This window comes from Zootoca vivipara, chromosome 12 (assembly GCF_965207765.1).
Source record: "Zootoca vivipara chromosome 12, rZooViv2.hap1.1, whole genome shotgun sequence".
In the NCBI taxonomy this organism is placed as follows: Eukaryota; Metazoa; Chordata; class Lepidosauria; order Squamata; family Lacertidae; genus Zootoca; species Zootoca vivipara.
The window spans coordinates 3,767,757-3,780,288 of record NC_142595.1 but is presented as its reverse complement, the minus strand read 5'-3'; the positions used below and the strand labels follow the sequence as shown (position 1 = coordinate 3,780,288).

The following is a 12,532-nucleotide window of genomic DNA, read 5'->3' as shown; positions in this document are numbered from 1 at the left end:
TGCCAACCAGCAAAGCACAAACAAGTAAGGAAGTGGGCAAACTCCAGCTGCCTGGATATCTGAATCACCCACACATAACGGTATGAGTTGGAAGCTGCCCAGAGTGGGCTGGGGAAACCCAGCCAGATGGGCAGGGAATTATTATTAATTATTATTAAGGTTTGGGCAAAATTCTTTGCGTGTGGATAAGTGTATCTGCAGATAACGGGTGGATAGCGGGACCTGTATGTAGCACCTTCAGCCCTTTTAAAAAGATGATGCAATATCCAAGTGGATATTGAATTGAAATAAAATGAAAGCCACTTCTTACCTTGGGTCCTGGGTCACCCTTATCTCCTTTTGACCCCTGCATTTAATTTATAATCCAGTATTAATTGCTTGAAAGGAAGACGGCAACACTGTCGCTAATAATATAGATTGTACATATTGCAACACAGCTATCCATGAGAGAAACAATGGACAAAACAATAGACAAAAGGTCAGAAATGCTTTTATTTATTTAATAAAATTTATACACCGCTTGATTTCTTTTATAAAAAAACCCCTCAAAGTGGTTTACAAAAGACAAAGCAGTAAAATCAAGAAAAATGCACAATCCTAATTTAAAGGCGTGCAAAACTTAAAACACTAAAACAGATTAAAATTTCTTCAACTTTCTAAGCAGCTAGATAGGCTTGCCTAAACAGGAATGTTTTCAGCAGGCGTCGAAAAGGCACCTGCTTGATATCAAGAGGCAGGGAGTTCCAAAGTGCAGACACAACCACATTAAACGATCAAGGAGTTACAAATGCCAAACAGGTATTATGTGACACCTGTAATAGTGCCAGTTCTGCCGACAGAAGCGGTTGAGTGGGCACATGTGGGGTACGGTGATCTCGTGGGTAAACTGATCCCATTTCCCCATGGGTAGAATTCAGTGGCAACCCCCAACCTTGTGAGTTTCAGACCACAAATGGCTCTGCTTCGGGGGCATCTAGATCACAGCCCAACTCAGTGGCTTTTCTTGTTGAGTGACAACAGTGAAGTAGGCCTAGTCATTTTGGCCAAGGGCACAAATCTCCTTCACTGAGAAAAAAAAAAGCAGGTACCTGCAACGCACAGGTTAACATTGTTGTCATTATGAGACATAGAACAAAATAACTGTAAACACTTGAAAAATACAAAATTACAAAACGCTTACAGTGTACCATGTGCTTCGACCTTTAAGAAGGGCTTGTAGAATGTGGGAGCATATAAATATGCAATTTAATCTTAATATACACCCATCTGTGGGTCTTGGGATCTTGCTTTCAATGTTGTTTGCTGCTTATTGAAATTTATTTGTCCGGCTCCCACACCTAAACCTGAAACGATGTCCCTGAACATCTCAGGCTACAATGTCAAGTGATGCCTAGAGAAGGAAGTTCATAGCCTACTCACCGTGTCTCCAGGTCTCCCAGCAACACCAGGAAATCCTGGCTTTCCTTCTGGGCCTTGCTCTCCCTAATGGAACACAAAAAGATCCCACATTCACTGCACTGATTCATCAGCTTCTCCTAACTGAGGCCACGATCCAGAGAATTCATCCCAATGCCCCCAAAGGCTTACTACAAATGTAAAGATCACAGGGAAAGAAAAAGTAACACAGGGCTGAGCACTCCAGGCAACAAAGCCAGGCAAACATGAAGAGAGCACTCATCTCAAGAGAGTCCTGGCATCTCAGGGCCACCATCTCTTTACTGATTATACATGGTACAGTTTTCAAAAGCTTCATTGAGGTAAAAAGGTAAAGGACCCCTGGACGGTTAAGCAGTGGCGGAGCTTCATGCTTCGGCACTGGGGGATGGAGAACAGGCGGGGCTGGCGTGCGTCCCCGGCGCACGCGTTCTGGGGAGCAGGGCGCGCCGCCTTCGGGGGCGTGGCGCCCAGCGCAGGCGGGGGGACAGCTGTCATGGCACCCACTGGGATCGTGCTGCCGGGGGCGCTGCACTCCCCCCACATTCCTCTTCCTCCGCCAGTGCGGTTAAGTCCAGTCAAAGGTGACTAGGGGGTGTGGCGCTCGTCTCGCTTCAGGCCAAGGGAGCCGGCGTTTGTCCACAGTCAGCTTTCCGGGTCGTGTGGAGAACAGGACTAAACGGCTTCTGGTGTACTGGAACACCGTGACGGGAGCCAGAGCGCACGTAAACACCGTTGACCTTCCTGCCGCAGCAGTACCTATTTATCTACTTGCACTGGTGTGCTTTTGAACTGCTAGGTTGGCAGGAGCTGGGACCGAGCAACAGGAGCTCACCCCGTTGCAGGAATTCGAACTCCCGACCTTCCGATCGGCAAGCCCAAGAGGCTCAATGGTTTAGACGAGACTGCACCTGCGTCCCTGTCAAATTCACCCCAGATGAGACATTGAACAAATGGCAAACAGCCAAAGCAAGACAAAAAATAGTATACTATGCTCCAAATATAAATAGTCTGAGCCTTCAGCAAACATAGCAAGAAATAACAATCTGCTATTGCCCAATGGGACCCAGGTGGCGCTGTGGTTAAACCACTGAGCCTAGGGCTTGCTGATCAGAAGGTCAGCGGTTCGAATCCCTGTGACGGGGTCAGCTCCTGTTGCTCGGTCCCAGCTCCTGCCAACCTAGCAGTTCGAAAGCACGTCAAAATGCAAGTAGATAAATAGGAACCGCTACAGTGGAAAGGTAAACGACATTTCCATGTGCTGCTCTGGTTTGCCAGAAGCAGCGTTGTCATGCTGGCCACATGACCTGGAAGCTGTACGCCGGCTCCCTCGGCCAATAATGCGAGATGAGCGCGCAACCCCAGAGTCGGTCACGACTGGACCTAATGGTCAGGGGTCCTGTGAGGGACAGGGGATATCGCGAAGTCCCTCCCCTCCTGAGTTCAAGCCCATCCCCGAGCACAGGGGAAAGCAGAGAGAGTTCCGATTCCAGTGGGGAAGCAGGAAGTCGTGTCCGAGGCTCAGGCAAGGTAGCGGAGCCAGGGTCCCAGGTGGGACAGGAAGGGGCAAATAAGGGGGGGAGACCCATCCCCCCAACTCCGGAATTACGCAGAAAGCGGAGAGGAAAGAGGATGGGTCTACCCAGGCTTTTGTGTTGGAGAAAGACGCGCCAAAAGCCATTCGGAGGTTCTGAACCCGACTGAACACATAGCTCCGTGTAAATAGCAATGACTTCAGCACTGTAAATACGCAGCACCAATAAAAGAATAAAATGCAGAGCTGTGTAGAGTCGTTACTCTGAAGTAGCCCGCTCCGGCCACTGTGACAGGTCCCTTTACCTTATTGCCCAATGAAGGCCAATGTTATTCATGAAGTCTCTATTTCATCTGCTTCCTACAGGTCATATCTTCTATTTTGAAGATGGAAGCATCCCAAAGCTGGAGTCCCAAAGTATCACTTATGAGGACAACCCAGGGCTGGCCTGAGACGTTTTGCCCCAATGCCACTAGCATGATGCCACTTCTTCATAGATCCTGGCCCCCCTCCCTCCCCCTGACCATTATGTCCATGTTGCCGCCAGCTCCAACATTGCAATTGCCGCCACGGCAAGGGCACAGTGGCAATGGTGAGGACAACAGCACTGTGGTGGTGGCATGGGCAAAGCCCCAGTGGGACTGCCCGTGGTGCCGTGGTAGAGGTGGGAGGCAGGCAGGCCTGCACATGGCTTCACTCAAATTTGCTCCTGTGTTTCTGAAGAAGCTTTATTGAGATTTTCCCAGTAGAAACTGGGCTGCCTACCCTCTGCAACTGGGCCTAGAATTGCTCAGTTCTGGTGTATTCCGTGTGTTAACACAAATAGCTGGACCACCGCAGGTTTCAAAGCTTCTTTCTTTGGCTGATACCAGACTGATTCATGATTGTTGACAACATTCTAGGCAAAATGCTTTTAAAGGCTGACTGGTATTGCTTTTCACAGATCCAAAATATGTTCAACAGATGGAATTCATGGAGCAAGTGTCCACATTCTGTTGTTTTCTAAATTACAGCAAGCAAAAACTGTTTCATGACAGAAGCTTTCAATAATTAAGTGATTCACTATGGCACCATTTTCATGTTTCTACTGGCACGGCTCCAGTAAACGAGTTGAGAATACTTCTAGGAAACGAAAAAAATATACATAGTTCACTTCTACTCCAAGGAAATCCAGTGGGCTCAATGGTATTACATGTAGAGAGGAAATGTAGAGACTTGCCTGGCCCCATGCCTGTGTATACGACTAAAAAAGGTAGTTGTACCATGGGAGGTGAATATCATCATTAATATTTTAAAGTACTAAAAGCCAAGGCCAGGAGAGAAATCTCTCACTGAGTAGCAGCTATGGCCCTGATAAGTCCAGTCACTATCAGGCCTCTCTGCAGGGCAAGGATAACACCACACACCCCCACTGCCAGCCATTGTCAGGAGAAAGGGGAAGACATGGAGCCAACATTTCATTGGACCACATGATATCCCTACAGCCAATGAGCAATAGATGGCTCCATGCCTATGGGGCAGAACAGCCTTTTCTGCTACTATCTTGGTGTGGCAACCATACCTGCCAAGTTGCTGTCAGAGAAATAAGGGACCGGGCCGGAAAAAGCAGGCCGGAAGTAGCGCTGCTGCCATTTTGGAACTGGGCAGAGCATGCTCAGAAGTCGCTTCTGAGCATGCTCCGCCCAGTTCCAAAATGGCCGCTGCGCCAGAATAAACCGGGGAAAAACCAAAAAAACGTTTTTTCAGCTAGGAACAGCTGGAAAAACGGGGATTTCCCTGGGAAAACGAGAGACTTGGCATCTATGGTGGCAACCCATCTAGTCAGAAACTAGCCAGGCACCTTTGGGACTTCTTCATTGCTTCTTTGGCCCAAATTAGTCTACTTCAGTGGTTTTCAACTAGTGTGCTGTGGCACCCTGGGGTGCCTTGAATGATGACCAGGGGTGCCGCAAGCAACACGGGCCATTGTCCTTCTTTCCTCCCCTCCCTCCTCTGATGCCCTCTTGCATCTCTGCCTCCCAAAGGCTTGCACAGCTCTTGCACAGCTCTTTGGTGCAGCAACCCTGACTACACGCCCCCCCCCCGGAGGAATGGTGCCTCTGGGGCTGGCCAGGGGGTGCTTCCCAGGCCCCTGTGGAGCAGTGTGGGGAGGGACCTCTCTTTAGGGCAGGGGGTGGCAGTTACAGCTGCCCAGAGGACTCCCAAGGAGAGGGGAGAGCAGAGGAGGCTGAGGAAACACTCCACAAGGGAGGGTGTTCGAATAAGAATGAGAGGCTCCCAGCTCTGCAGGCAAACAGTGACATTATTGGGGTCCTAAGCCCCATAGTGCTGGAGGAATTATGGTGCTGGAGGAGACTCTTGAGAGTCCCATGGACTGCAAGAAGATCAAACCTATCCATTCTGAAGGAAATCAGCCCTGAGTGCTCACTGGAAGAACAGATCCTGAAGCTGAGGCTCCAATACTTTGGCCACCTCATGAGAAGAGAAGACTCTCTGGAAAAGACCCTGATGTTGGGAAAGATGGAGGGCACTAGGAGAAGGGGACGACGGAGGACGAGATGATTGGACAGTGTTCTCGAAGCTACGAACATGAGTTTGACCATACTGCGGGAGGCAGTGCAAGACAGGAGTGCCTGGCGTGCTATGGTCCATGGGGTCACGAAGAGTTGGACACAACTAAATGACTAAACAACAAAACCCCATAGAGGTGCCGCAGAAAGAATGTACTTGGTCAAGGGAGCTGCAAACTCAAAAAGGTTGAAAACCTCTGGTCTACGTACGGTACTTTACTTTGCCTCATCTCATTGCAATTCCATACATGCACCTAAATGTATGTTGTACATGAAGATGCATATTTTATAATGTGATAAAAGAATGTCTTTGCAGTCCAATGCGCAAATCTGGAAATGGGACTAGGGATTAACTTCCGGGTATATCTACCAGGCAGAAAGCAAGACATTTTCTTGGCATTTCTCACATGCCAAAATACATAGGTAAAGGTAAAGGACCCCTGGATGGTTATGTCCAGTCAAAGGCGACTGTGGGGTGTGGCGCTCATCTCGCTTCAGGCCAAGGGAACTGGCATTTTCCACAGACAACTTTCCGGGTCATGTGGCCAGCAGGACTAAACTGCTTCTGGCGCAACGGGACACCGTGACAGAAGCCAGAGCACACTGAGAAGCTGTTTACCTTCCCACCACAGCAGCACCTATTTATCTACTTGCACTGGGGTGCTTTTGAACTGCTAGGTTGGCAGGAGATGGGACAGAGCTCACCCCGTTGCAGGGATTCGAACCCCCAACCTTCTGATCGGCAAGCCCAAGAGGCTCAGTGGTTTAGACCACAGCGCCACCCGCTCCTTGCCAAAATATATACTGTACATCTTCAAACAGAAGGGTAGATCAGCATGCCTGACATTAAAACACAAGAGCAAGATCTATACTGGAATATTGGAAATTCTCGGCCAATAATGCGAGATGAGCACGCAACCCCAGAGTCGGTCATGACTGGACCTAATAGTCAGGGGTCCCTTTACCCTTTAAGTATATGGTCACTTCAGCTAAATCTTTAATTTGTGTTAGATACAAAGTATTTGCCTTTATTTCATTGAAGTCAGTTTATAAATCATGTTTAGTTATTGTCTCACCTTTAAGCCAGGTGTACCTGGCAGTCCACTGTCACCTTTTTCTCCCTAAAACAAAAACAAAATAGTCATTTTAAAAATGGAGAACTAAAATAATTCTTTAAACAAGAAGCTTCCTTGTATACTTTGAAAGGTATTAATCCGTGATCCTTCCTACTTTGGCCTAAACATTATTTGTGGCATCACCGTGCATTTGCATTTATTAGCAAAATCTCAGAAAAACTGTGCATTGATTTCACTGACATTTCCCTTCTATAGAAAGAATGGGTACATGAAGATATCAGACAAGTAAAGTTTTTTTGTGCATAAAGACTAGTTTTAAGGAAACCTTTGGTCTAAGAGATTAGTCTTGAAAACACAATCATCATTAACTCCACTGGCATTTGACATAAACATAGTCATAACAAGAAGTTATGGTATAATCAAAATATATAGATTTGCTGTTTGTCTGTAGGAAAGATAGGACAACTGGCGGCCTCCCTGTGTGGATTTTAAAAGGGAAATGCTGTTGCCTAAACTCCTCCCAGTATTCCTCCAGCTTTCATCTCTTTTCTTCCCCTTTTCTCCCCCTCATCTTCCTTTCTGCTTCAGCCTCCCATCTTCCGCCTTGTCATACCTTTAACGTCTTGCTCCTTCCACCACAAGCCACCAGCAAGGCCAAATGATCAAAAGCAGGCATCCCCAAACTGCGGCCCTCCAGATGTTTTGGCCTACAACTCCCATGATCCCTAGCTAACAGGACCAGTGGTCGGGGAAGATGGGAATTGTAGTCCAAAACATCTGGAGGGCCGAAGTTTGGGGATGCCTGATCAAAAGGATAGTTTCCTCCTTCTGTTTTGGGATTTTCCCACACACACCTCCCCCCAAGTACTTGTAGGGTGGATACCTTGGATTCCCCCCCCAGCCCAGCTGATACCTCCCTGTGTTGTGCTTGGGTGGTGCCATTTTCTCTACATAAGCACAAATGCTGTTCGTCTGAAAATTGAAAATAAGGGGAATATTGTAGCTGATCAAATAATGAAACCACAAATTAGTTGGGAGTACTGCTAACATGGCAAACTGAATTCTTGCTAGAACAAGTACACAAACGCTCTAGTTGTGTTTTTTTTAATAGTCTGCTGCATTGATTACCTTTGGTCCCATTGGTCCTTGCAGACCGGCCTCCCCGGCTGCACCCTATAACAAAATATAGAACTGTTTTATTTATTAAATTTTTATACCATTGCGTGCTACGGATTTTGAAAGAGCTTTCCTAAAATAAGCAATAATAACCAACTTAAAGGTAAAGGGACCCCTGACCATTAGGTCCAGTTGCGGACGACTCTAGGGTTGCGGCACTCATCTCGCTTTATTGGCCGAGGGAGCCGGCGTACAGCTTCTGGGTCATGTGGCCAGCATGACTATGCCGCTTCTGGCGAACCTTCCTGCCAGAGTGATATCTATTTATCTACTTGCACTTTGACATGCTTTCTTAATATTTTTTTTATTAAAGATTTTCTTGATTTACAAAAATATATGCAATGTCTCTCGTAACATTTTTACAAATCAGTTTCATTTGTTCAGACATTGGGAATAAAGGGGGGGAAAGGTCGATGGGTGGGGTTGGGGTTGGGTAATGATGTTTCTATTTTACTTAATATATGTGGGGGGGGGGTTGTCAGCGTCTCTTGTGCAGGTTCTCTGCTGTTCGCTTGTGTTCCTTTGGTGATGAGAGATGTTGGGGTTGGCCTAGGGCAGGCATCCCCAAAGTGCGGCCCTCCAGATGTTTTGGCCTACAACTCCCATGATCCCTAGCTAACAGGACCAGTGGTCAGGGAAGATGGGAATTGTAGTCCAAAACATCTGGAGGGCCAAAGTTTGGGGGTGCCTGGCCTAGGGTATGGTTGTTCATTTGTAGTTGGCTGTGACGTGGTCTTTGTTTCGTGTGTGAGTGGGGTGGGTGGGTGTTTTGGATCAGGTTGACATGCTTTCGAACTGCTAGGTGGGCAGGAGCAGGGACCGAGCAACGGGAGCTCACCCCGTCGCAGGGATTCGAACCGCTGACCTTCTGATCGGCAAGCCCTAGGCTCTGTGGTTTAGCCCACAGCGCCACCCACGTCCCTAATAACCAACTTATTTGTGGACCAAGTAGCAGAGCATCAATGATAAGCATCTTGTGTGCAAATCCACCCCCCTTCTAGGCCTTCTTATGCACTAATACTGTACATCAAATGTCACTTTGAATTGTGCCTCTTTAGGGCAAAACTAGACATTACAGACCACAGCATTTCCCCTTAAACTTCATACAACCGGTGACCTTCCTGTGTGGATTTTAAAAAGGAAATGCTGTGTCTTTCATAACTAACACAAAGTGTATATATTGGGACCAGAGAACAAACTGTCTCAACAGATGCAATTCTTGAGCAGAATACTGAAAGCTACAGTGCGCTGCCTATGTCTCTATGGTGTGCTGTCAGTGATCTCAAATTCCTCTCTCAATGGTCACCTTGGGAGGTTAAGGGAAGTTAAGCCTTCCTTTCCCTCCTGAAACAACTTGGAGGGTTGGGCAGGGAGGAGTAAGAACTGGCTTCAGACACAGTGCAGCCTTTCACACAACATGATCCAAAACTTGGATCGAGAATATTTCATTGGAATTGCTTCCTTTCCGGCTGAGGGAATAAGCAGCAGAGTAGCACCAACAGCAACAAGAAAGCTCTTCCTATAACACAGCAGGTTCTAATTACAGTGGTGCCTCGCTTAACGAATGCCCTGCTTAACGAAATTTTCACTTAACGAAAGGTTTTTTCTAGCGGAGGTTGCCTCGCTAGACGAATTCGTTTTCGTCTAGCGAATCACGTTTTCCCATAGGAATGCATTGAAATTCAATTAATGCGTTCCTATGGGCAAAAAAAAATAATTCAAAAAAAATTCAATGCATTCCTATGGGATTCGCTAGACGAATTTTTTCGTTATAAGAAAAGACCCGTGGAACGAATTAAATTCGTCTAGCGAGGCACCACTGTAAATCCTCCTCAAAACATGCAATCTTCTTTTCAGCACCGTGACTTGAAAATACTGAGCTGAGTCACTTCAATGGGCTTGCATGAGAAAAACTATAACAATTTGCATGAGTCTGGGGGAGAATGATGTCATTCCTAATTCTGGTCTAGAACATTTGCCTAATCCTTTCCTTTCGCCCCACCCTGCTTTCCCAGTGACTGTACAGTACTCTCTCCTGTGTGCTCAAGGAAGCCCCAAGCTACTGCATGGTGATTTTCTCTTGGAATTATATGAACACAGGATGTAGCTATGACTACATGGTAAAACATTTCGGGAGCTTCCTGCAGCCAATAGGAAGCCGGGCAGCGTTGCAAAAGGCAGTCCCCGCTCCTGCAGCCAATGGGAAGCTGCGCATGCCTCCTCTGTGTCAGAAGGAGTGCCGGAAATAGTGTTGTTTTTTTTAATTAAAGATTTTCTTGATTTTTTTTAAATTAAAGATTTTCTTGATTTTTTTTAATTAAAGATTTTCTTGATTTTTTTAATTAAAGATTTTCTTGATTTTTTAAAAAGATTTTCTTGATTTTTTTATTAAAGATTTTCTTGATACCGGAAATAGTGTTTGCGCGTGCGCGCGCACACACTCTGGCTCACCGCGGCGTCTGCGGGACTGTGAACCATCCCAAGCCACAAAAACCTTGCCGACACCTGGTCAAAACAACCCATTGTACTTTCCAGTCACCACTGATGTGGAAGATTGTTAGCACATCTTCTTCCCCTTTAGTGGGTGGTTTGTCACATGTGTGGTGATGTTTAGGTGGGAGGTCTCTCTCTGTCGCCACACTCCAACTTCTATTTGCTCTTCTCCTGAGCACATTTTGTTTCCTGCAGCCCCCAATACAAGACAAAAGATGAATATTTCTTCCACATGCTGCATGCTGAATAAATGCTGGAATTTCCAGCAACCTGATTGAGAGAAGTTGTTTTTGTAAGGTCTCCACACTGAAGCTGTGGGAGGTTGCCTTGGAGACTGTAATGGCAGCACATATGTTGGACTTTAAAATAATAGTAATATGGAGGTCTTGCACGAGACTGCTATCCTAATTTTGGGTCTTCCATTGATGCTGTGTATTTTTAAGGTAGGGATAATGCCTGGTTGGGATGTTAATGGTTATGGGGGCCTATAGGGCACTACTAAGGAGGGAGGGGATACTGCCACCCAGCCTCATCAAATCAAACAGCATGGTAATATAGTTGAATACTGCTCTTTTGCAAAACCTCAGTATTAAAGCAAACAAACAGAAATGGATTTGCTTACCAAAGCACAAGCTTCTAGTTCATCCCTTGTGAAACATCACAGCTGAATGCTGGTAACATTTGATCTTGTGCACTTCTGGTTATTTTTTTATTTTTTATTTACTGCACACACAAAGGTACAGAAATACATATGTGCATGCCTTGCAGAGGGGGCCACACAAAGAAAGCAGAACATGGGGAAGCTCATGTGCCAGTCACACATGTAGAAAAATCAGATATGACTGCAATAGAAAGCCTACATTTGGAAGCAATCTTAGTCAGTAGGGGGGAAATGCAAATATCTGATTAAATAAAATGAGATATTCTGATAGATTATGGCCACAAGGATTTAGAACTGTGGCTGTCAACCTTACTTACATTTCGCCCACTTGGTCTTGAGGTTCCAGGTTCACGTGACAAACCAACGAAGCCTGAGCCTTCCATATCCTAATGTGTTTGTTTTAAAAATGGAAAGTTAAGAGTTATTTCCCCTGTATACTTATCGTAGGGCAAAGGTTTTCTGAAGTAGGTTATTAGACATTTAAAAGCACAATTTAATATCTTTCTTTAAAACTTTCTGCCTACAATAACCCAGTGTTGGGTACAGCAGATATTCAGTAATCTGAACTTTTGATGTAGGAAGCTGGTAATATCAATGAAGTATAACCACAGAGTCCCCAAAGCACAAAGGGCAGTTCTTGAAGGATGGTCATCCTTTCCACTACCATGAGGAAAGTGGGGGCCATTTGCATTCTGATGGTATCACGGTGAAGGTCATCCAAATTCTAGCTAATCCTTGATCTTTTTACAGTCAAAGTCACTGGGTTGGAACTAGAAGAGATTCTGCAAGTTCATTCAGATCCACCGACAACACCATTCATTTGCATGTATATTTAGTTAGAATGCCAACAGCCTTTTTTGTACGTAACAAATTTAGGAGGCATTTCCTCAACTATTCATTTAAAGCAAGGGGGGCTTTACCTCACTATCCCCCCAAGATGTGTTATACAAATTTACCTAAGGTCTAAATATCTGAGATCTCTCTCTTTCACACCCACACCCACACTATAATAGCCACCAGAAAAGCTTGGACAGCAACCCAACTACAGAGCAGCCGATTAAAAACCTCTGATACCCTCCAGGAGAAGTTCAACAGCCACTCGCCATCAGCAGCTTGGCAATTTTTGCAACTTTAACACAATATTTTGCACAGGCAAAATTCAGGCCAGTTGCACTAAGGGCATACAAGACCTGTTCTACATGACACATTCCTTGGCATTCCCTGGAAACTGAACAAATGACTCTATTCTACAGTATGCAACACAATAAGCGCAGTCTTGGACTCAACCAGACAACAGTGGAACTCAAAGTTGGAGACTTGCCTAATGCTTGCACATTGGAGAAAAGCCCCACACAGCAAGATTAGTTTGAGACTAATTCAACAACAACAACAACAACACCACCACCACACCAGCACACATCTGTGGGGAATCTTCTGCCCACAGTGAAGCCTAGCTGATTCTCCAAGCCACACCCACTTGCCAAAGTGACCCATGGAGGGTGGGAAACTCAGGTTTTGGCTGGTCAGCCAGATCCCATTCTCTTTAAACACTTTGGCATGTAGGATGTGGACAAATTCCAGAGGTGCA

The 12,532-nt window shown here is 46.0% G+C and overlaps 1 protein-coding gene across 5 annotated transcripts in view; it reads right to left on the bottom strand.

The window, feature by feature from the left end:
* The window catches only part of COL15A1 (collagen type XV alpha 1 chain), a 137,586-nt gene that overhangs the window by 41,182 nt on the left and 83,872 nt on the right, over positions 1-12,532 (bottom strand). For all 5 annotated transcript variants that reach the window (XM_060282153.2, XM_088656385.1, XM_060282156.2 and 2 more), the window contains 5 exons: positions 11,262-11,330; positions 7,743-7,787; positions 6,615-6,659; positions 1,420-1,482; positions 311-346 (listed from right to left, as the gene is read on the bottom strand). In XM_060282153.2, the coding sequence (XP_060138136.2) occupies positions 311-346; positions 1,420-1,482; positions 6,615-6,659; positions 7,743-7,787; positions 11,262-11,330 (258 nt within the window). The remainder of the gene's footprint in view (positions 1-310; positions 347-1,419; positions 1,483-6,614; positions 6,660-7,742; positions 7,788-11,261; positions 11,331-12,532) is intronic.